This window comes from Convolutriloba macropyga, chromosome 5 (assembly GCF_964194025.1).
Source record: "Convolutriloba macropyga chromosome 5, txConMacr16.3, whole genome shotgun sequence".
In the NCBI taxonomy this organism is placed as follows: Eukaryota; Metazoa; Xenacoelomorpha; order Acoela; family Convolutidae; genus Convolutriloba; species Convolutriloba macropyga.
The window spans coordinates 942,396-965,714 of NC_134472.1; the positions used below are offsets into that span (position 1 = coordinate 942,396).

The following is a 23,319-nucleotide window of genomic DNA, read 5'->3' on the forward strand; positions in this document are numbered from 1 at the left end:
ATTTCTCATACTTTTTATTTACATTTTTGTCCACTCAGAACTGAATTTGTTCTATTAAAAGATAGTGAATATTTCATCAGTTTTTTTTCTGAGTCTTCATGCTCGACAGCTATTCAGTGAAATCAATTTGCATTGTATCCCTACTTACTTGGAACTGAGGGATATCTTGAGTTCATCCTTGTAGTTAGACGCAGGCAAGATAGTAATCAAAACTTTTGCATATTATCAGACTCGCAAAAGAAAGGACAACAATACAATTTTGATGATTATAGCGTACGAAGCAGAGAAAATAAATCTTTACTTATTTTTAAGCTTTCCCAGCTTATTACACTTTTTAGTGTGACAGCTTGATAGTCATTGGGTTTTATGATACAGTATACTTTCAACAGTAAAAAAAAATCAAAGTTCATTCAAAACTGAATACAACCGAGTTCGAGTTACTTCTATGACAACATTTTCTTCCTACAACTTATTGAACATCACCGACTAATCTGAGAACATTGCTATCAATCGACCGGCAAGCGGTCTACTTCAGCCTAGACTGGCTAGCATAGAGGTATGTCTCAACGGCGGAAAAAGCGAGTGACACCATCCCTTTACACCGTGACTTTTAGCAGCTTCGGTGAATATTACATTTAGAGCTCTAAGAGAGCTGCTGAGGGACTTAATGCCCTCCGGGAATTGAATCTCCTCAAAAATCGCATTAAAAGAGACCGCAGGCCTAAAAAAATTGGGCCAAACTTAACTTAGAGCAATTAAAAAACATAGCCGACAGATTGCCGGAATAACTGCGGAATAAAGACTTGCGTTCCGTATTATATGGATAGAAACACATACAGATAAGTTTAAAAATTTATCGATACCACTCAAAACGCTATGCATAAAACATTTGGTGATAAATTAATGCAGCTTGTTAAAATTCATACTGCAGAAGCCTTTTTATTAGCGACCTTTATTACACATACGAGTTTTCAACTAAATGAACTTAAACTTAAGTTTTGAAGTGCATAAGTCATTTTATTGAGTAAGGTAAACAAAATTGATCACGCAAATGATCTAAAAACTTCTGCCAGAGAGAGAGAGAGAGAGAGAAATGACGTCACGCTGTACTCACTCAGTATCTGAAATCTTAAGTAAAGGGCGTCTCCTCTAATCCTGCTTAAGGCAGTAAAACAAAGCAATCAACCAAAAAATGGTTAAAATTTGCCTAAAAATCAGCAAAACAGCTGAGAAACATACAAAGTGTAATGAAATTCATATTAGTTACCAGAAACCTACTAATCACTATTAAACAACCCTAAAAATAATACAAGATAATAATCAAACTTCTGAAACAAAAAAATTAAAAACAAAAAAAAACAAAAAATGAAAACCAAAAAACTGTTTGAAAAAGCCGCACGTGAAAAAATATTTGGCTCCCTTACAGAAACTTTGTGACACCTCAATTCATTGCTCTCTCGAAAACACCGATATGAACAAAGAACCACTCTCTTACCGCTCCACTCTTCGATTTTGTTTAGTACCCAATAAAAATGATTTGAAAAAGATCTCTTCAATACTCCTCTTCGAGTCGTAAAAAACCAAGAGCACCGCAACATAGCTTCGCTCAGCTTCACAGCTGTAAGGAAAGAAACAGATTCTACTTATTTGTCTTATAATTATTTGTTTCATTAATTTAAAATCTTTTTCTAAATGTACATATTGCAATTTAAGCAACTTTCGATCAAAATATCAATCCAACTTTGCCAAACAAAATTAGTCTTAAATCATCAATGCTCGATTTGTTCATAACTGCACACCGCGACTGATCCATTGTAAACTTTGTCAACAGGAACCAGGCATACCGCCGAAGTCTGCACCAGTTTATTCAAGTTATCAATGTTTTCATTATCTGTAATAAATTGCTTTTCCATAAAAACGCGGCATGGCTTCATAATCGACTCATCATCCAAGGCACTTTCCAAAAATTTTGACGCATTGTCAAGCACTTCCATGACCACTGTAAATTTTGGTTCCAGGTCTGGTTCTATGCACACAAATTCCCACTCAATGCACGCCTTTTTAGGCAAACAGGGAACTTGTAAAATGATCAAGTTCTGACTAGGCAATTGAAGATGTGACCATATATGTCTCACAGTTGAAAAGTAGTGAGAACTTGTGACGTAGCAAACACAGAAAAGAACACATTGTTCGGCCTCAATTTCAGAATAGTAATCTTCATTGTCGTAAGGATTGAAACTGAATTTGGAGTTGAGCTCACGAAGAACTGCCTAAACAGTGGAAAGCTTCCAAATATTACATATCAAACATTTTTGAGTTAAGAGATAGAATGAATTGTAAAATAAAGATTTAGTCCAAACCAATTGGATGAAAATACCCATCGCATCTAATTTCACAAAAATTCTGTGCAATATACTTCCAGTGACCCAGTTTTTAGCCCATTATATTTCATTACCGCATTCTGTTAATATACGGAATTTACACTGATATATTCTGAAGTCTTACTTAAGTTCATCATCAATCAGTTTGTTACGTAAGCAAGAGTAACATTGTCCATAATGCAATTGATTATTAGATGTTGTGTAGTAACCTTAACATGATGTAGTGACAAAGTCGCGTGATGGACAAATTCACGTGAGTCTAAAATGTTGAGAGTGGCGGGTATCATCGGGATCTGACCAGACACAAAAGCCACGCCTTCGAAGGACACGTACTGGCTGTAAGGCCCAATGTTAGCAGGTGCCCAATGTGAAATACTCCGGACGTATAACCTTCTACAAATGATCAGGATACTAAATACGGAACGTTGATCTCTATACAGAAGTTGAAAATGAAAACTGAAAAAATAATTCACTCATTGCACCATAAACATTCAATCTGATTTTTTGTAACGCGATAAACCAGGCTCGTTTTGAGCCCACATCTAATCAACTTATCATCTACAAATATCGGCAACTTTTTAATTTCTCTTCGCCCTTAATCTTGACGGATGATGAATCAATTATGATCACTTCAGACACCGTCCTGATTCAGGAAACAAAGAGACAAAGGAAAAAGGCTAATTAAAAGAAAACACCTCCCCTAAAAGGCTAGTCGGTAAACTCGGGGCCGCAAGTCAACACCTATACATATCTAAAAATCCTGGCAGTGAAAAAATAAAGCATCCAAAACGAATGCGAGAAAGACAAACAGCAGAATTATGAACAAGAATGAAAAAAGAATGGGATATTGTGCACCTGTCATTACTGGATGCTTCAATCCATTTAGCCACAGCATACACACAAATCACATCGGAAGGTGAGGCCTCCACACATGATCTCGCCGGCGGACATGTGCAATTGCGGAAGAACTTTTCGTAGATCTTGTTCAACTCTGCAAATTGAGCCATCCTTGGAATGTAGAGGTATACGCAGAAGCTTCGGTCTAATGAGGAGCCTACTTGTTGTAACAGCTCATCGCATTTCGAGAGCTGCCTTTCAAATATCCCAAGTGTGACCTAGAAAAATAACGAAACGCTACCTTCTTACATAAATATTAATACAACCAAATATCAAACTTGTTTCGACCCTGAACTGACGACGGTTGTACAAAATTATCTGTTTTTTTAAACAAGTCAGTTGGCTTCATCAGTAGCTTGCTGCGGTTTAGAGAGGCTAGCTTTAGTTTAATTAAAGAGTTGTGGCGTGGGCGAGGCGGGGGTGCATAAGGTAGCGGGGGTAAGGGCGGAGCGCACGGCGGGGGGGGGGGGGGGGGTCGAAGAGCGCGCCGTTTTACGCGTTGAACGATGTTCAGGGTTGTGGATTGAGGGTGGGGGTGGGAGTGGGGTCAATCTCGAAGAACCGCCCTTTACCCAAAGTCTCAAAAAATTAGGTGAATTGCATAATATTAAGCTGAAAGGCCCTAAGAGAACTTGATGCACACCGGTCGCTACCTGTTTATCCAGTTTTTGAGGGCGAAAAGTCAAATGTGTCATACGAAAATTCGGCAAAGCGAAAAATCCCTTTAAAAAGACAGAACTGATATAAATGTAATAAACTTGTTTAACAGCAATTAAAAGCAAAAAAGAAATCTGTCATACATCATATATAACAGTTTAATTCAACTCTCTGTTGTGCTTTGGAATGATTTTTCAAACATCAATTTCTTATTGTTCTTCCTACAAACATTCAAAAGCTCTCATCTTACTGTTTAAGAGATTTTTTCATGTTGAAAATTTCATTTTTCCTTAACAGATTTATCGTTTCTTACAAACCGAATATTCTGTGGCAACTGGACACTGACGAACAGTTGCATTCATGTCACAGCTCGTGTTGGTACTCCATCAAATTTTGAACTATTAGTTGGAGAGTATTGCCGAACGCTTAGAAAACGTGAAATTATTCGTAGTTGTCTTTCCGAAATATATCTTGACGACTTTCTCAAATATATCTTGCCAATGGAAAGCTCTACCGGACACTCTACTGGAAGTAGCTTTGCCTCTATCAGATGTCTTGCATTATCGCACTTTTTTAGCAGAAACAATTTTATACCCCAATTAATTTGTCAATCTAAACTTTGCAAATTTTTCCGTCAAAATTTGGAAAACAAAATAGCCACAAAAGACAAGAATGAAAGCACTAAGGCCATAAAAAGAAGTATTTTTGTCTTCGAAGAAAAGTGCTGCTTGATCAAATAATACCATCAATGCGGAAGCCATATTTTTCAGACTTTTGTTCATCTGATTATCACAAAAAAGGGTCTCATCAATTTCTATACCCACATATCCATATCATTTCTGTCATCTTACAACATCTCCTTTGCATGTAAAAGCATACACTGTAAGATTCACACAAACACAAATTTGTAAGCGTTTGAAACAGTCAGCTGTCCTTGAGCGCAAAAATGTTCTAAACGAAACACTGCGCGTTAAAGCAGCGAAAGTCTTTCTTTTCTAGATAATACATATGCACGTTGATTAAAACAGACTTTTCACGTAACAATTATTATTTCCAGATTCTTTTTATTTGATTATAATTGACGGCCACAATGGAGGACAAGGAGTACTCAGAACCCAATGTGACAGCAGAGGTCGTGAGTAACCACAAAACACCACAAACAATTGAAACACTATACAAGGAGGTTAAAGCTCTTAGAGAAAAAAAATAGAGCAAGATATTGAGTTGCAATAACTTCACGCAAACCAGAAAAATATTAACGATAGACTACGAACGAGCCCAAGAAAGGTACACCCGAAAAGATAGTGTGGTTGTCGTAAATCCCCCATTTAATGCCCGCACCAGCAAAGATGTTACCTATGATACGTTGCAATTTTTTGAAAACTTTTTGGGAATGAAGTTACCTAGAGATAGCATAAAAGCCTGTCATATTCTACCAAATACTGAAACCGAGTACCAACTTCCGACGGTCATATGCAAATTCATTTATTTTGATGACAAGAAAAATCAATGAGATTGATATGAGCTTAACAACGTAAATGTTATCAAGAAGAACGACAAGAATCCACGACGAACTAACGATAATCCAGAGGATGATTATCTGCCCGCCCATAAGAAGCAAAACACAAGATTTTTCCGAAAAGGAAAGACAATGTAACGGTATAACTCATAAAAAAATCTTTCAGTTTATCTTCTATTTTATTAATATATTTGATGCCTTCAAACAATATTCAGTTAATCGATTGGTTATGAACTGATAAAAGCAGAAGAGAAAAACTTAAAAAGGATCACCATCGTGCTTGTGATTTCCGCAAGTAGTCAATAGCAAATTGTGATATACGCATTTTGCTTTTGACGTTAGATGGTTATTCTGAAGGACACTACAAACAGCAACTGAGCTCTGTTTTTTGGTTCTGAATAATCTCTTACAATATTTTCTTTCTTTCTTTTTATTTTTAAAAAATTAATTGTTTTTTCATCTGCTTATTACAGTGTTTTATCAATGTGCAAGTACTGATAATAATAGCAGAAAAAAACTTGGAAAGAACTGGCTATGCTTTGCTGCGGTCGCGGTTCGATAAATTTTCTTTCATAGCTAAAAGAAAATGAATAACGTTAAAAAAACTGAATTGAGTACTGTTTTACTACAAAAAATTAGATCCAAAAAAACATCTGTCCAAAAACTATGATGAATTCAAAATATTTGTTAGCGCCGAAAAAACCATTACCTTTATGCATAACGGAAACATGGTTAAAAAATACTCATAGAAAAGAACTGTTTAACCTTCCAAATTATAATACCATAATAAGCGCGGAGAGGTAGAAAAGAGGTAGCGGGGTCGGTATTTATGTAAAGCTTTGTGCTAAAGGGAAAATCCTTGGAAAACTGGAGAAAAAATCTGTTCAGGCTATCTCTACACTAATCAACCAAAATAATTCGAAGCTGTTATAAGCTGCATTTATACCCCCCTAGTTGCTCTAATGAGAAAACTTTTCATACATTGGGAAACTTTTTAGACCAAATTGTTGCGAAACCAGATGTGAAACTTATACTCTGTGGTGACTTCAATGTCAATTTTTTTCATAAGAGAAAAAAATCAACCAGCTAACATCCAACTTGCAAGCAAATGGATTATTACTGGCGGGGCCTAATACTGCCACCCGCGAGACAAAGATGTCACAAACATTACTTGATCTGTATTGCACAAATTTCCATTCCCTACAAAATGTCAAAAAAATACAGTGAGTGTTCACTATTGCGTAAAATTGGATACCGGAAACAAATGCAAGGGATATAGATAAAGAACATTGCAGTTCTCGCATAAGGTCAATTACAAAACCCCAGAGTCACTCAAAAATTAAGAACAGTCCTACGTCGAAAAAATTTTAGCAGACGGTTTAAACAGTAAAAATTGCAACATTCTTCTAAAAGATTTACAGGAATTTTTAAATAGAGAATTGGATCAAGTGGTGCCAGTAAAAAAACATTCTGTTAACAAACAAAAAAATTGGATTGATAATGAAGTTAAAAATGCTGCTTCCAGGAAAATTCATTTAAGACAATTGCACCACATAGAAAATCTGACAGAAGCAAAAAGAAATAAGATGAACAACCGAAACTGGTCAAAAATCTAGTTAGAACAAAAATGAGACAATTCTATCAAATAGAAATACATAAGAATGCCAGTAGCGGTAATAGAAATTTATTTGAGGTCGTAAGAAAGCTGTCGGGCGACCAAAATTAACACAATCATCTCTTTCTGAAGCAAACTTGGAAAATTTTAATTTTTTTTTCAAATATACGCCAAAAATTGGCATCTAATTTTGATAGTGTCTTAAAAACAAGCACAAGCAAACTATCTATACGTAGCATTTTACTCTGTAAAACAACGACATCAGCTTTGATGCCTTTAATCTTAACAACTATTTTCTAAACGGCATTGCCTCCTCAATAGCACCTTTACTATGCGAAATTTTAAACAAAGGCATGGAGTAAGGTTACCATTCCAAATGTTTGAAAATAGCGAAAACAATTCCAGTCTTTTAAGATGGTGGTACAACTGAGCCATAAATTACCGGCCAATATCAATCTTAACAGCAATTGGAAAAGTCTTCGAGAATTCGAGAAAATAATATACAGCAGAATTGTTTCTTTCGTGAGCAAAGAAAAGCTCCTTACCAAAAATCAATTTGGCTTCAGAGACCAAAGAACTACAGTTGATGCACTCGTAGAACTTAATGACAAACTGAGATCAAACTGGAAAAACAATACAATGGGAACCACTTGCACCTTCCTTGACCTTAAAAAGGCCTTTGACATTTGACCATCACATCATATTTAAAAATTGTTCGAATTGCGGAATAAGGAGGCCTGTCCTAGAATTATAAAAATCCTATCTCAGTAAAAGAGTGCAATTTACTCAAATTGGGGGAAAAAGATCAACACAGAATATCAGATTTGGTGTACCCCAGGGCTCGGTCCTGGGACCTTTGCTATTTGAAGACTCTATAAATGATATTGATTTAGCTACAACGCGAACTGGCGCTATTTTGTATGCAGACGACACTGTGATTCACACCAAAGAGGACCTGAAAACGGCAAGTGATGATCATCAAAAAGCTCTAGAAACATCTGCAATTTGGCTCAAAAAGAATCGCCTCATATTGAATGCTGATAAACCAAAAACAGTTAGGTTTTACAAAAAGAAAAATACCCTTCACCTAAACAATCTATAAAGATTGACAACAAGGAAATACAATGTTGCAGTATTTAAGTATCTTGGCATCCTACTTGATAAAGACCTTTGTTTCCAACAACATGCTGAGTCAGTGGAAAAAAAGTAACAACATTCTGCTCCTTATTCTACCGCCTGATAAATATTTAAGCAGAAGGCAGCTTGTAACTGTTTATAAAACATATGTGCAGCCAATTGCTCAGTATGGAGTTCCAATATATGGATGTGCAAAATACAAAAATCTGAAACCACTGAACTTGATGATAAACAGAATTGCTAGAATCTTGACTTTCAAAAGAAAACACGAATCCATATTAGCAATCAGGAGAAAACTACTCATTTACAATATATAAGAGCAACACCTCTATGAAATTTTGAAAACAGCAACAAAAATAATCAGATGCGAGAACTCAGTTTCATGTCTAGAAAGTCTAATTTCCGAAGATGAGTTTCTCAAAATTACAAATAATTGAACGAGATCAAGGAAACTTTGTCTACTCAGATACAATATGAAAATTTTTCTTCAAGACCTAAAATCAGGCAGATGATAAACCGCTTACTAATATATTTTCCTAACTTTGTAAATAACATTCATACTAAAGAAACCTTCCAAGCTTAAGATTTCTGTCATGAATTCCTTGATAATTACATCATAGACAATTGTGAGTTACTATCTAAGTTTCATAATAAATAATTAGTTCTGTATTTTTAATTGACAGCGGTAATTTTCCAGTTTTTCTTGTTAGCAACTACCATAATCATTTCTCTTCCGCTTGAGACACTTGAAAACAGGCCTTTATGGCCTAATAGTGACTTCCCAGGGTGATATTGATTTTGTCTCAAAGTAAATGTACATAAATAAGATGTGTTATTTTCTACTGACCTCTGGAAACAATTTATTATTATTATTATTATTATTATTATTATTATTATTATTATTATTATTATTATTATTATTATTATTATTATTATTATTATTATTATTATTATTATTATAAGATTCCTCCGTAAAAAACGAATGAGTCTGTTTTGCGATAAATTACTTTTTTTCATAGTTTTCAGTTTTCTACAAAATATGCTCAAATTTTTCTATTTAAACTAAGATTTTCTGATTGGCAGCAAACAACACATTGATCGTCAACAGACTGGTCAACTCTTATATAAACCAAACTCATTATCGTTAATGATTTGACGCCTTTCTGTGTGTTACCTGTTTTAACAGAAGGCGCTGAAAAACTTGCAAATATTGGGGTCACAGAAATAGTTCGATAGTTTGTGCAATCAAGTTAATCTTCTCTCGTTTTGAAATATGGTGTAACGTGGGCTGATGTAGATTTAACCCGAACATGACTGTCTATAAGGTATTTGCGAAGAGCGAATGCAGTTTCGCACCCATTGCTAGTTTGCATCATTTCAACATAAACGACTAACGTCGGATGGAGTGCTCTAGAACCACAGGCAGAGGCAATTTAAATTAGAGGAGGTGTAGCTTGGGTACAAAAAAACGACCACGCAGGGGTTGAAACCCCTGACCTCCCGGTGGTTGGCAGTGTGACATCTTAACCACTCAGCTACAGTGCCTTTGATTTCTCACTGCCAAGATCTCATTCAAAAGTATAAGCGTTAGAATTAAAATCTAACCGGGTCATTATCCACGTCGATTGTCCTCGCAATTGCACAGAAACACACATTACCAACTCTGGTTGCACGCTCAAACTCATTCATTGCACCAGGTGATAATTTTGATGTGGTACCATTTTGGTCCAGCTTAGGTGCCTCCAAAAGGAATTCGCTGTTACGCAAAAGATTTCCCAACTCGGGTAACTGGTAAAAGTTTGAGCGATCTAGTTTCACAATTTCTTGGTTAGATTCTTTTGGCTCGCAGTGAGTCTTGAGAATGTTCATATAAGCTACTGGACATACGTCATTAAGGTCAACTTCAATAATTTGGTCGCTATCTATTGCAATTTTATATTTGAAGCATGGTGCATCCAAGGTGAACGTTTCAAACTCCCCACCTGTAAATAAAGGATAACTGACAATTTCAAAAAAGCACACAGTAAACAAACGCTACATGCATATGTAGTTTATTAATTGCTCTTATTTGTTAATTATTACTTTTCAAATTTCTCAGAAAATTACTAGACAGTACCGAAACCAAAATTTTAAACTCATGAAGTATTTTTTGTATATTACTGTAGGAGCTGTGGACCCGCTTAGGTCCACATAAGCACCTAAAGTCCCTTATTGTTCCGACCCCTGTTGAGGGGGGAGGAACTATATACTCAAATATGTTTTTTTTGTTCAGTCAATTTTGACCGATCGATATAATCATCGTAGAGAGTTGAGACTGGTATCATTAGAAAGCACGTCCAGCGTAGAATACGGAATTAAAAAGATTTTTGTTTTTTACAGGGAGTTGTCGAGGTTCACACTTTTTTAATTTCAGATTTTTTTTAATTTTCGTTTTCTACAGGGAATTATCGAGGTTTAAACTTCTGAGAAAAGTAGAGTGAATTCACGTTGTTTTTATTCAAAATTTCCGGAATTTTTGCCTAAATTTTCCTCAATTTTGCTAAAATTTGTTAAAATGTTTAAGAATAGTGTCGTTGATTTCTTTCTAAAGACAAACAAGCATTGTTGATCATTTTGATTTAATTTTTTTGGTCAAAACTTCTAGCTAAATATTTCAAAATTCAGCGTTTTTCATCAAAAACAGCACGAAATAAGCTACTTTAATCCACTTTGATTAAATTTGCCGGCAGTACACCCCCAAACAATATTAAAACAATCTTTGTAGACTCCGAAGGGGGCTATTGCTACTTCAACTTCCGCTGAGAGTGCTCTGTAATTAAAACTTTGCCGTTTTTTGCTAACTTTACTCGTTGATTATCAAAAATGCAGAATTTATCTTTGAGGTTTCAACTAACAAATTATCTATATCTACAACATTCATAAATCAATTCTTCCTAACGGACAACAAGCATTAGCAGGGCTAGTTTTGGGCAAATCTTGGACTGCTAAAATCCAAAAAGAATTCGGATTGTAATCAGTCGGTCTTTTTTTGAAAAAAGACTTTTTTAATAATGAGGAACAGAGCATATCATATCAAAGCTCAGGACTGATAGGTCCAATTGGCTTCCTAAGCAGCTCCAAGCTAATGCATTTAGTTTTTTTCTTGAAAGTTTATGGTCGTTTCGACTTTTAAAAACAATTGATTTTTAAATAAATAATGGCTTAATGAACTTTTCCTTTGTTTTTTTTCTTCTTAATTTGGTCAACTTGTAGCTTGGTGTCAGCAAAGAAAGAATGCTTCTCCATTCTACTGATTTAAAAACTAGTCTCGATTGCGGTTTTAAGACTGAAGTTCTTGTTTGCTGGCTTTGATACTACTAGATTTCAGATTTTTTTTATTTTTAGATATTTGCCAGTTTTTCACGTTTTCTAGGTTTGTCACATTGTCACATTATTGACAGTTCTCATACCACATTATTAGCGTTCCCGAGAAGGCACAATTGAACATATTAAAATCCGGAAAGATATAGATTATCGGTTTAACGGCCTCGATACTTCTTTCTTGAAGAAATCAACTGAATTTTTTAATTTTGTCTTTAACTGTAATTTTTACTTTGTCGTTTTGGTCGTATAAACCTAGTCTCACAAATGAATGGCCACATTAAACATTATAGGTGTTTGAAGAAGTCGCAATCAAAAATATTTTGAGGATCAAAATATGGCTTGACAGTTTTGACAGCGTTTTCTGGCAAGTTTCCATTGAATTTTTGTTTGTTGTGTTTTTTGTTGTCCTTTTTAGCTTAAAATTGAATAAGGACAGGTCCTAATGCGCTTCTATAGAATTGTAATCTAAGTTAATTGTTTAAAAAAATAAGCGAAACTTTACTGTTTTTGTTCTTTTTTTTGTCTAATTGTTACCAAACCTTTTTATGGACTGTTCCCATATCTTTTCTGGTGATTTATAAGTTATTTTGTTTAGTTTTAGGTTTATCTGACGGTATATTGACTTTGTTATTAAATTTTGTTTTTTAAAACGGACAAAGTTTTTGATGTAATTAATGTTTGTTGTTGTTGTTGCTTGATTTCGCTGTTCGTCTTGACTCGCTTTCTTAATATTGGCATATCACAGCAACCTAATGCATCAATTTTTACTCCACTGAGTTATTTGCTTTGGGGGCTATCTTATCGTTCATACACAATTTTTTGGAAAAATACTTGGGCTCTTTTGGGATTCCAAAAATAATTTTTGGGTTTTTCTATCTGTTCCTCATTTGGTAGACAATTATGCCAAAACTGTGGATGACCGGGGTCGGAACTTTATGTGCCATCGCACATTACCGATCCGCCTTGTAGAATTTAATCCTTATAACCGTAAGACAAAATTTAAAGCCTTCTCTTCTCCGTCGTAAAATTGACGAATTGAGATGAGAAATCACCAAATTAAGGAAAATAGATACATTCAAAAATTTGTAAAAGAAAAGAACAATTCACAAGTTACTTAGATTAAGTTTTTGCACAATATTCCCACCGGATATCATATTAGAACCCTTGAATTGTATAATAAGCCTAATTGTAATAAACCATCTCATAGCTCCAGACTTGGCCCTGATTCTTTAACTATATTGGCCGTGTTCTGCCAAAAAGATGTCTATACTAAATTAACAATTGTAAGCAGTTAATACTTCAGGACAGGTATTTTGAGTTCATTTAAACAAACATATTGAAGAGAAAGAGAATTTAGTTCTTGAGTTTGCGGTTTGAGTTCCTCTATAAAAAGGACAATGAGTAGGAAAGATATTCATCCAAGGACTGCATCAAAATCAATAATTTACAGTTGATGTATAGCAAGTATACCTGGGTGTACAACCTTACCCACTGCAAAGAATATCAAAACTGACCGATATTTTTTACGTGTCACAAACTAAAACCTATCAAAGCTGAGCGCTCCTCCTCCTCCTACCTTAATCGTAACTTTATTTAACGCATGCAGGTAGAAAAAAAATGTTTCGAATCCCGGTGGCGTCATTTTTTGCTACCCGCATGTCGGTCAAGAGCAATTCTTCCGACATTAGTCGGTTTATGTTCCATATTGTACTTTGGATTTTTGCTAACTTGAATAGAATTTTGCCTTACTGATAAGCTTAATATCTCTGAGCGCTACCCATTCTTAACCACATGTACTGACCACTCAGCTATCACCACTTGTTTTCGCTATTCTGCAACCGAGTTTATTTTAGCAACAAGCTTTACTTCGGAGTGAGAGCAAAGAGATCGCCCAAAAATGAAGAACGAAAGCGTGAAAAAGTCACTTGAGAAGTCAAAGAATGTTCTAGAAGAAAAGCGCAAAAAGGTCGAGCGAAAAAATTGCATAAAAAAGACCAACACGTTTACAATAATTGCTATGAACTTCGTTCAAGAGCAATTAAAAATGATGCAATCAGTCTACTCCACACTTTAAAAGACCAATCAATCAGAAACAACAATCAAAAGTACCTATCTGAAGAAAATCCGAAATAACCCTAAATTATTGTAATATTTGTGGATTCTCGACAAGAAGAGTCATTCAAGCTGATATTTCAAAGTTTGGCTTCGTAGTTGAAGAATCGACTGATGTTGCCGATGATTTGACATTTCTAGTTCACCTCTTTGACGCCATCTCCTGGTCATCTTAACTTATTTAAACTAAGGCCACGTCTCTCAAGCAAGCTTTGAGAAGTCAATTGAAAGTCAACGTCATAACATAGTAAAATATGGTTGAACGACACAGTCTTTCGTTGTATAGTATAAATGGGCATCTAAATGAGAAACTTTTGAAGTCTCAAATATACAAGTCACCACAGGCAGAAGCTCAAGTGCTGATGTCCATGCTCTCAAAAAGGAGCTCACAAAATCAATAGCAACATAGAAGTTGGTAGTTGGTTTTGTTATAATAAGTCCTTCTGATATAATATTATTAAATCAATATTAACAATCAATAGTTACAAGTGGTTTCAAAACAGATCTGCTTGATGAAAACTATTCAGCTGTTAACTTTGTGAGAACTGTCGGCTTTAATACGAACTTCAAATCACCTAAAACGGAAGTTCAACTTGTATCCTTAGTAACAGTCAGAAAAGTTCTTCGATCGAACTCCCGTTCAAAAAAATATTTTGATGATGCTTCATCCTTCCGTGCATTTGATCCGACAAGCTTTCAGCTTTATCAGATATGAAAGTGTTTATTTAACCTATGAAATAAATAACATGATTTGCAACATAGTTATTCTCGCACAATCAAATGCCACTGTGGATTCTCCATACATTATGAGCTCGATTTCTCTCCTTTCGATGTTTACTTACTGTTAATATTTCTTAATTCTTGCACTTTGTTAATGATTTATTTTGTGCTGACAAAAACATTTCGTTTAATTAAAACCTTGTTCTCTGTTCTCACTAATTCTCTGTGAACAAACCCCACGTGAAACAGTAAACGCCACATTGTATTAATAATTCTGGTTCATTTTCTACTCACAAATAATTATTTACTATCTGATTCAGAGTCAAGTTGTCAATTTGATCTGGTTTTGCTTAATCCGACTTTTCTTTTCTCTGGGATTAAAAATTTAGTCGCTGCAAAAATATCATAGAAATTGGCATTTTTCGTATTAAAATCCGAAAAGCAAAATATCTTGAATTCTATATCAAACAGCTAAGTGAAATCTAACGATGCTTTATTTTCTGTCGTTGTAACTAAAAACAGTTAGACTTTTTCAGTACTGAAAATTCAGAATTACAATAAGAAATAAAATCAATTTGTTTAGCAAAATTGTTCAAAAAAATGCAAATTTTATTGATTGATATTTAAAACTACAATATTATTCAATGCTGACTTTGACAGTATATTCAGTCAGACAGGTGGTTCAGGAAGAGACTTAATCAATTTGATGATCGTCGGGCTCCACGGGAAAGCAACTGTCAGTTAACTTGTTATTTTAACGTTCATATTAACCGGCGACTCCAATGAAAACCATTGTTGTCTCCCCTTCTATTCAAGGCAAAGCTTCGCATAGAATAGTGATCCTAAGGAATGAGTGTTGAATTTGCCAGTTAAACATAGAATGAATGATTCGATGTTGTTGGGAGATAACACTATTCAAAAATATTATGGGCATAGCTTACAATCCTTTTCTACATCAACCTGCATTTTAAAATTATTGGCAAAAGGACATTGGCTCTAATACAATTTAACAGATTTTATGTCATCGAATGCTACATCATAGACATGGACTCTAATAGAAATTAATTTGCACATGTATATAATTTCTTGGTCCGTTAATTTGATGGTACAAGAAAACTAAGTCATTTATCCATTAATAATATCCGTTAATTGGTCAGAAAAAAATTTCTAGTGGCAATCACTTACATCTGTAAAGTAAAACAAAATTATCAATTGATTGAGTTTTCCCTATTAACCGAAAAAGTGCCAGCAAATTATATAGAGCCCGTATAAATCATTAACTTATAGATTTTGTGTTAACGTACGATCCGTTAATGATTTTTTTTGCTTTTGTCTTGTGATAAATCTAAAGACGTGCAGATTATGCATATTTGGATTCAAGAAGTGCAGGAATCATCTACCGACACTTTACTGGAGTCAGCTTTTTTGCGTGGAATCGAATCAATGGGTAGGAACTATTTTAAACCTATATCCGGTCCTGTTGTCTGACTTCATTGGGTGTAAAACAATTATGAAAGAACTTATGCATTAAAAAACATGATTTTCAGAATAGTTATTCGTGCACAATCAAATGCCACTGGGGATTCTCCATATGTAATGAGCTCAATTTCTCTCCTGTGGATGCTTACTTACTCTTAGTATTTTTTATTCTTGCACCTTGTTAATATGTCAGTGCAATTTTCTCCCCGAGATAATCCTGCAATGGCTTGATCGGTTCTGTCCATCTAAATCTATTATTTTTGAAAGGACTAAAATCGAGGGTCACAAACATTTCGTCGATCATCGAATGAGACGGCCAAAGTTTATCGTAAATATCTAAAGTACACTTCAATAGAAAAATGGCTGTGATAGAAATTCACTAAGAACAATTCAATAGCCACAAATCGTGTTGCATTAAAACAATTTTGCATGAGCATTTCGAAAATTTGAATTTAAAAAGATAAAACATAACCCCCTAACGTCGGGCAAATTGCTCTCAAACGACCGGCGAGCGGTTGCCTTCCGTCAGTAGCTAGCAACGGTTTAGTGAGGCAAGCTCTTGCTTGATTCGACTCTGCAACTTGCTAGCCTTGTTAGTAAATCAAATAAAAACTGATATTTAAAAAAATTTGCAAAATATTTAAACATAGCTGGCAGATTGCCAGAAAATAGCCGCAATAGATTCGCAGATCGTCAGTCTAAAAAAACAGTAAAAAAGACAGACCAAAAAAATTCGTCTATTCATTGAAGGTTGATCTGTTATATTTTGATTAAAAATCTGTATAAGTTATTGCTGCCTCTATTAGCTGCTCTCTAATAACATTCATTTAGAGTGACACACACCCATTTGACCTTATCTCTTTGAATTAAAGTAAATAAAAGTCGATTTCAAAGTGAGGAAGTCATTTTTGAGAGTGAGGTAAGTCAAGTGTGACCAAAAATTTAATCACGCGCATGAACAAAAAAACTCGCTCCACTAAGAGCGAAAAATGACGTCACACATGCAATTCAGTTGAAATTGCATGAACAAATGAACAAAAAGTGGCTGTGACGTCATATGGTCGTAACAAAAATCATGACGACGAAATAAAAAAAAAAACCAAGAGAAGGCCAATAATAGCCCCAGCTATCGCTGTGCGGCTATTAAAAATTTAAAAGAAGAGCTTCCAGATTTCGCAGTGAAAAAGCTCAAAACTTTTTGTCTCTGAATTTATGTCAAGTAACCCATTTGCAAGACTTGAACAGCTTCGTTGGGCCAGTAATAATCGTTGAACTGAGAAAAGGACAAAAACATTCAAAACAATCGCAAATCTTAACAAAACCTTGTTAAAATTCAAGATATTAAATCTTCAAAACCTCTTCATTGTCTCAAGATACTATCCAGTATCCCTATTTCAAGCTTTGAATAGTTTCACTGGCTCATAAAGATCCACAAACTTGGAACATGATCAAAATTTTAAAGTTGAAAAAAAAAATTAAATTTTATTAAAAAAATTGCTAAAGCTGGAGTTATTTAAAAAATGATAATCATTCTATTAACTCTAGGAACTAGGAAAAAGCTTATCATAAAACCTTGGAGGATGTCCCTAGGACCCTGCTGCCGGAAGGAAAGATTAAAATGCAAAAAGATTCAAAAAATTTGAAAAAATTGCAAATATTTGTTTTTGAAGTTGCTGATATTAAAATCTTGAAAAACATTCCATTTCATCCAGAAGCTATGCAGTAACCTATAATCAAACCCTAATGGAGGTCATGTGGCTCTTGAGGCTGGAGAAATTGAAAAAATTCAAATAGATTCAAAAAACTGCAAGTTGAATAAAAAACTGCGAAAACTTGTGATAATAAAAGTTGAAAACTACTCCAAGGCCAAAAACATTTTCCAGTGCTTTATTATGAAAACCTAACGTAGATGATTTTCTGTTAGGCTGAAAAACCCGAATAATGACAATGTCAAAAAAATTGCAAGTTCTGTAAAAAAGGGCTAAAAATCGTGGCGTTAAAATCTTGGAAAACATTTTATTACACTTAGAAACTATAGGTAACCTATTGCCAAGCCCTAAAGGAGGTTCCTCGGCTCTTGAGTCTGGAGAAACCTAAAAAAGCGACAAAAAATTTCAAATAGATGCAAGTTTTCTTAAAAAAATGCTAAAATTTGTCATATTAAAAAATTGAAAGCTATTCCATGGCAAATGAAATTTTTTCAGTAACTTATTATGAAACCCTCAAGGACGTTTTCTGGTCCGTGCGTCTGGAAAGACCTGAACGAAAAATAATTGTCAACAACATGAAATTTGCACGTTTTGACAAAAAATGCTAAAATTCGTGATGTTGAAACCATTCCACCACCACTAGACTATGCAGTAACCTATTACAAAACCCTAGAGGAGGCTACTTGACACCCATGGCCGAAAAACTCGAAAAATGAAATTTAAAAAAGTTTGAAAAAAATTGTGAAAACTAGTATAAAATTGCGTGTTATTGGCGATCGGTTGTTCGTCAGTAGCCACGGGGGGGGGGGGTACACCGGGGGGCTGATGGGAAGGGGGCAATAGTGGTGTGTGGTGGGCGACAGCGCGGTGGGGGGCAATAGTGGGGGGGAGGTCAACAGTGAGGGTGTCTTCAACCTCTAAGAACCGCCTTCACACCATAAATATAATTCTCCAGAGCAGTTTGAGCTGACGCAGAGCTGAAAGGCTCTAAGAGAACTTAAAGACCGCTGGGCGCTACATGTTTATCCCATTTTTGAGGACCAAAAAAGTCAAATGGGTCAGACGAAAAATCGGTCAGGCAAAAAATTGCACAAAATACCAACAGGACTAATATAATTGCTACAAACTTTGTTTGAGAGCAATTAACAATAAAACTGAGAAAAATTGGATCAAAAGCAGTCAGAAACGGATAATCATTTTAATTGTTTTTTAAACAAAAAAATTTCCAACGTTAGAAAGAGGCTTTGAATGCATAAAAAATCAAAAGGAATTTGCAATATATTGACGTTTGAACATAAGTCCTCTTGCAGAGCAAGAAAAGAAAGAGCCATGAGAAAAGCGGAAAATTAGACTTAAAAATTAAAACTTGAAAATTTGAGAAATAGGTGCCCATTTTACACTTGAAACGCATTGTTAGGCTTTCAAAAACACTGGTATCAATTTCAGATGGGTTACATATTAAACCACATCAACTAAAAATCATTTGCACAAAAAACAGATTACAAAAAAGTGGCAAATTTGACAAAAGGCTAAAAACAGTCATCTATATGCTCTATTCTGTTAAAAACTTTTCAAAGCCGACTCATTCACATAATCAAAAAATGTCTCGCGATAAACAAAAATCTGAGGTCAAAATGCCGCATGAACAAAACTAATTCCTGTAAAAAACAAAAGACCGATAGAAAACTAATACTCCTCTTCGAGTCGCTAAAAACTAAGAGAAGGCCAATAATAATCTCAGCTATCGCTTTGCGTCTATTAAACAAAAGCTCAAAACGGTCAAGCGAAAACTTTGCCTAAAAATCAAAACGTTTACAATAATTGCTTCAAACTTCCTTCGGGAGCAATTTATCAAAGCCCAAATCATTGACAAAATGGCCTCAGCTAAACAAAAACATAGCCAGAATACTCTAGAAACGATGCAAAGATCTGATCTACTTCAAAAACCTAAATTTACTATCGGGAAATGTTATGCCAACCTCCAAAACTCTGAACAACTAAAAATATACATAACAGAATCTTCAAATACACTTTCGACATTCAAAACGGATTTTATTGTTTTTTAGATCAGGTAGGGGGATTAGGGGGGGGGGGGTTAATTAAGAGTGGGTTAGGTTGGGGGTAAGCAAGTGTTTGGGGAAATGGAGGTGTTGTGTGGGAGAGGATGAGTGGGTAGGGTGAGAGGTTGTGGTCAAGGGGGGCAGGGTCGAAGTGAAAAAGGGACCAACATTTTTCCCGTCCTCTTCGATTTGAGCAGAACTTTGCATCTTCATTTGAATTTTTAAAAAGACAGTAACTTTACTGAGTGAGATAAGTCAAACATAACCGACTAAACGTCGGAATTGCTCTCGAACGACTAGTGGGAGCTGTAATCAATTGCAGTCTGCTTCAGTCGGGGGGGGGGAGCCTAAATGGGACTAAATAGTGGGCTTCAAAAACCACATTAGAGGTTAACATATACCACTATTAAGACTCAAAGTAAAAAATGACACCAGTTTCGGCGCACTTTTCATTTGATCTTTAGTATTAAATTGCCGCCAATTGAGTTCAGCTGCTTGAAATTGTGATTGAGAGAGAATTTTAGATCACGCGAAACACAAAAAGTCAAGGGCGCAAAAGTCACTCGAAAAGTCAAAATTGTCAAGCAAAAGCAAAATTTTGCATAAAAAAGACACAAACGTTTACAGTAATTGCTATAAACTTTGTTCAAGAGCAATTAAAAACGACTTCTTTTGCTTCTAGATCAAACGCCTGAAGAAAATCAAACTAGTTAAACATAGCCGGCAGATTGCCGGAAAATAGCAGCGATAGACGCTTGTGGCGTTAAATACTAAAAAACTATAGAAATAAAATAGACAGATCGACCACAAGTCCTTTGATAGACCACTAGACTTTTTGGGTTAGCTTCGGACTGTCATTTTTATGAGACACATAAGCTCTATAAGGAGACAGACCTAATAGGACTTTTCCAAATTAGGATCTTTTCCGTTTGTGCCCCCTCAGCTTAGTGGGCGCATATTATTTGCACACCCCAGATGCACGTGCAAATTTTTTTTTTTACATAATGACTTACTATGTAATGGCACGTGCTCTGCAACTGGGGGGGGGGGGGGCGCAAAACGTACTGGGGGCGGGGGCACAAATGGAAAAAATCCCAAAATTAATATTCGAAATCAAAAACTCAAGATTCTAATAATCGAGAATTAGGGCATATATGATTGACACTACTTAGATGCATACTATTGACCTTTAATAAGTAAATGTTCAAAAAAAAATTAGAGTTCCATAAGTGAGTTCAGAAGTCATTTTTTTGAGTGAAGTAAGTCATTGAAAAAGTCAATTCCAAGAAGTCAGGGTAAGACAAAACAAAAATCTGTTAGACGACGTAAAAAACATAGCAGGACAAGTCCTGACGTACAATTCAAAGAATTTTCAGTGACTAAACAAAACAGTAGACCTAGACAAAACGCCGCTAGCGAGAATAAAAAACCACTAGCGAGAAATGTCAATCTGATTCTAACAAGAAACTAGACCTAGAATGAACTCTGAATGGATTGGGAAAACCATTTAGAAAAAAATCCGATCCAAAAAATTGAAAAAACAGTAAATCTCAAAGTGAAATTGCCGCATGAGAACAAAAAACCACTAGCGAGAAAGCGAATTTTTGTTCAAACACCGATTTCTCACTCACTTTAAAATTAGAGCGAAAAAATTTCACGCCGCAAAACCACTCGCTTTTTCGCTCCACTTCCTGTTTCGGTGTGACCAAAATCACTACTCCAATTAGACTTCAAAAATCATGAAAATGTGTGAACAGATCTTTAAAAAAAAGACTTTGAATTGTAAAAATTCTTTGAATTGTAAAAAAAATTAGGAGCGCTATAATAGCCTGCTGAGAAGATGAGGGCGGCTATTAAAAAAAAACAAAAGAAAACCGATAGAAAACCAATAATCCACTTTGGTTCGTAAAAATAGATTATTACATCAGGAACAGATAAGCTTCCGCTAAACAAGAATTGTGCAATAGTAATACCCTTAATTGAGTAAACGACACATACAATAAGCTATCAGGAATTACAGGTCCATTATTTAGCTCTAAAACGCAATTTCCGGCTGGCCTAATAATTTAGTCTTTCTAAAAAGAGGAATTTTGGCATTTTCTATGAAAATTGTGTTAACTCTTTGCTCTCTATATGTACTAAGATAAATGTCAGAGTTGCTAACGTATCAAAACTGTGAGACTATCTAAGGTGTAATAATATCAAAGACAATTGAGGCGCAATCTGAGCCCACAGCTGTAGCTTAACAATATCTAGTTCTATATTTTGCAACATTGCAAATGAAAAATGTATATTTCTGTAACGCATATTAGTAGTAAGAAACCAGTACACCTGAACTCACTTTTTGGCACAATTTACCCAAACATGTTCGATCATGCGCGCGGATAAAAATTTCTTGGCAATTAATCCCTTTTAGTTTAAGATTATTGCCTGAAAATTTAATGGACTTACCTTTTTGAACAGGACATGTTGGCTTGCCTCTATAATAAGGTATATAAACACACTGTGGAGAATACTGTTTGTATACAAATGCCTAAGGGCTATAAATCCACTCTATTTGTCATGAACACTTTTGCGTGGAAATCTGGGCTTCTAATGTGAATAAACTATATATATAGGTATTGCGAATGCAGGCTTAATTCCTGCTTACGCAATTTTGAAGAACACAAGTTTATAAGTTTATGAGGGATATTTAAACCCTGTGAAGAAGATTGTTTGCATACAAATGTCTGAGGGCTATAAATCCAGTGAACACTTTTGCGCAGTAGCAGAAATCTGGGTGTCTAATGTGAATAATCTATGTATTGGTATATGCAGACTCACGTTGAAGATTTTGTTTTTTAACTACATGTGAAACGTCTGGGTAGGAAGCGTTCTACTTTCTGATGAAATTAATACCTAAGGGCTATTTTTAGAACATAAACTCAAACTCGAACTCGAACTCGTCTGGCTCAGACTGTTAATAGACTTCCCTTTCATTTATTACACAGTAAGCCATATGATTCAGATGTATTACGTTTTGACGAAATTCGTATCCGAAAACAACAAGTTCGAACACGATAAAAGGAAGTAATTGATTCTTCAATAGAATTTATATAAAAAAGAAACAAAAAAAAAGCATTTTGAAAGATAATAATTTACTGAAACTTTGACCTCATCAACTGTTGTTTTGTCAGCAAAGACCAATTGACAGGGAAGACAATCGTCGAGTAGAAAGAACACAAGTTGAGAGTAACTTCCTGCAATTTAAATCAGGTTAATTCAACATTTGAAAAGAAATCATCGTTTGAAGTGATACTAAGAAGTTAGGTCCTTGAGGAATCCGAAAAGTATAGAAACATTTTGTTTTTAGTTTTGAAGGATCTATCAGAAAAACGAGTGGTGTCAAGAAGAACAGTTGGGTGGAACAACATCTTGTCACTTTGGTTGCAGAGAATACAAAGACACAAAAGACGGAAAAAACCTTGTTTGAATTCCGAGCGCTTCAAAAACAAATTGACATAAGAAAGCAAAAAAGAACATCTGGAAACCAGAGGAGCAGCATTTTTTGTCTATCATCAGAGCGCATCAAGAATCCCTAGACAAGTGGAGTGGTTCAAAACAGAATACTTTTGGAAAGTAAGTTAAAAGTCTTCTTTAACCATCATTTATCTCCGCCATCATTTCAACC

The 23,319-nt window shown here is 35.1% G+C and overlaps 1 protein-coding gene across 2 annotated transcripts in view; it reads right to left on the reverse strand.

Annotated features, from left to right (window-relative positions):
* Positions 1 to 1,637: 1,637 nt before the first annotated feature.
* The window catches only part of LOC142339022 (uncharacterized), a 41,703-nt gene continuing 20,021 nt past the window's right edge, over positions 1,638 to 23,319 (reverse strand). The window contains exons 4-7 of one of the 2 annotated variants that reach the window (XM_075388640.1): positions 9,812 to 10,188; positions 3,237 to 3,496; positions 2,591 to 2,774; positions 1,638 to 2,270 (exon numbers count right to left, since the gene is read on the reverse strand). In XM_075388640.1, coding sequence (XP_075244755.1) covers positions 1,770 to 2,270; positions 2,591 to 2,774; positions 3,237 to 3,496; positions 9,812 to 10,188 — 1,322 coding nt within the window. In that variant the 3' untranslated portion in view covers positions 1,638 to 1,769. The remainder of the gene's footprint in view (positions 2,271 to 2,590; positions 2,775 to 3,236; positions 3,497 to 9,811; positions 10,189 to 23,319) is intronic. The other variant, XM_075388639.1, reaches the window with a different exon arrangement.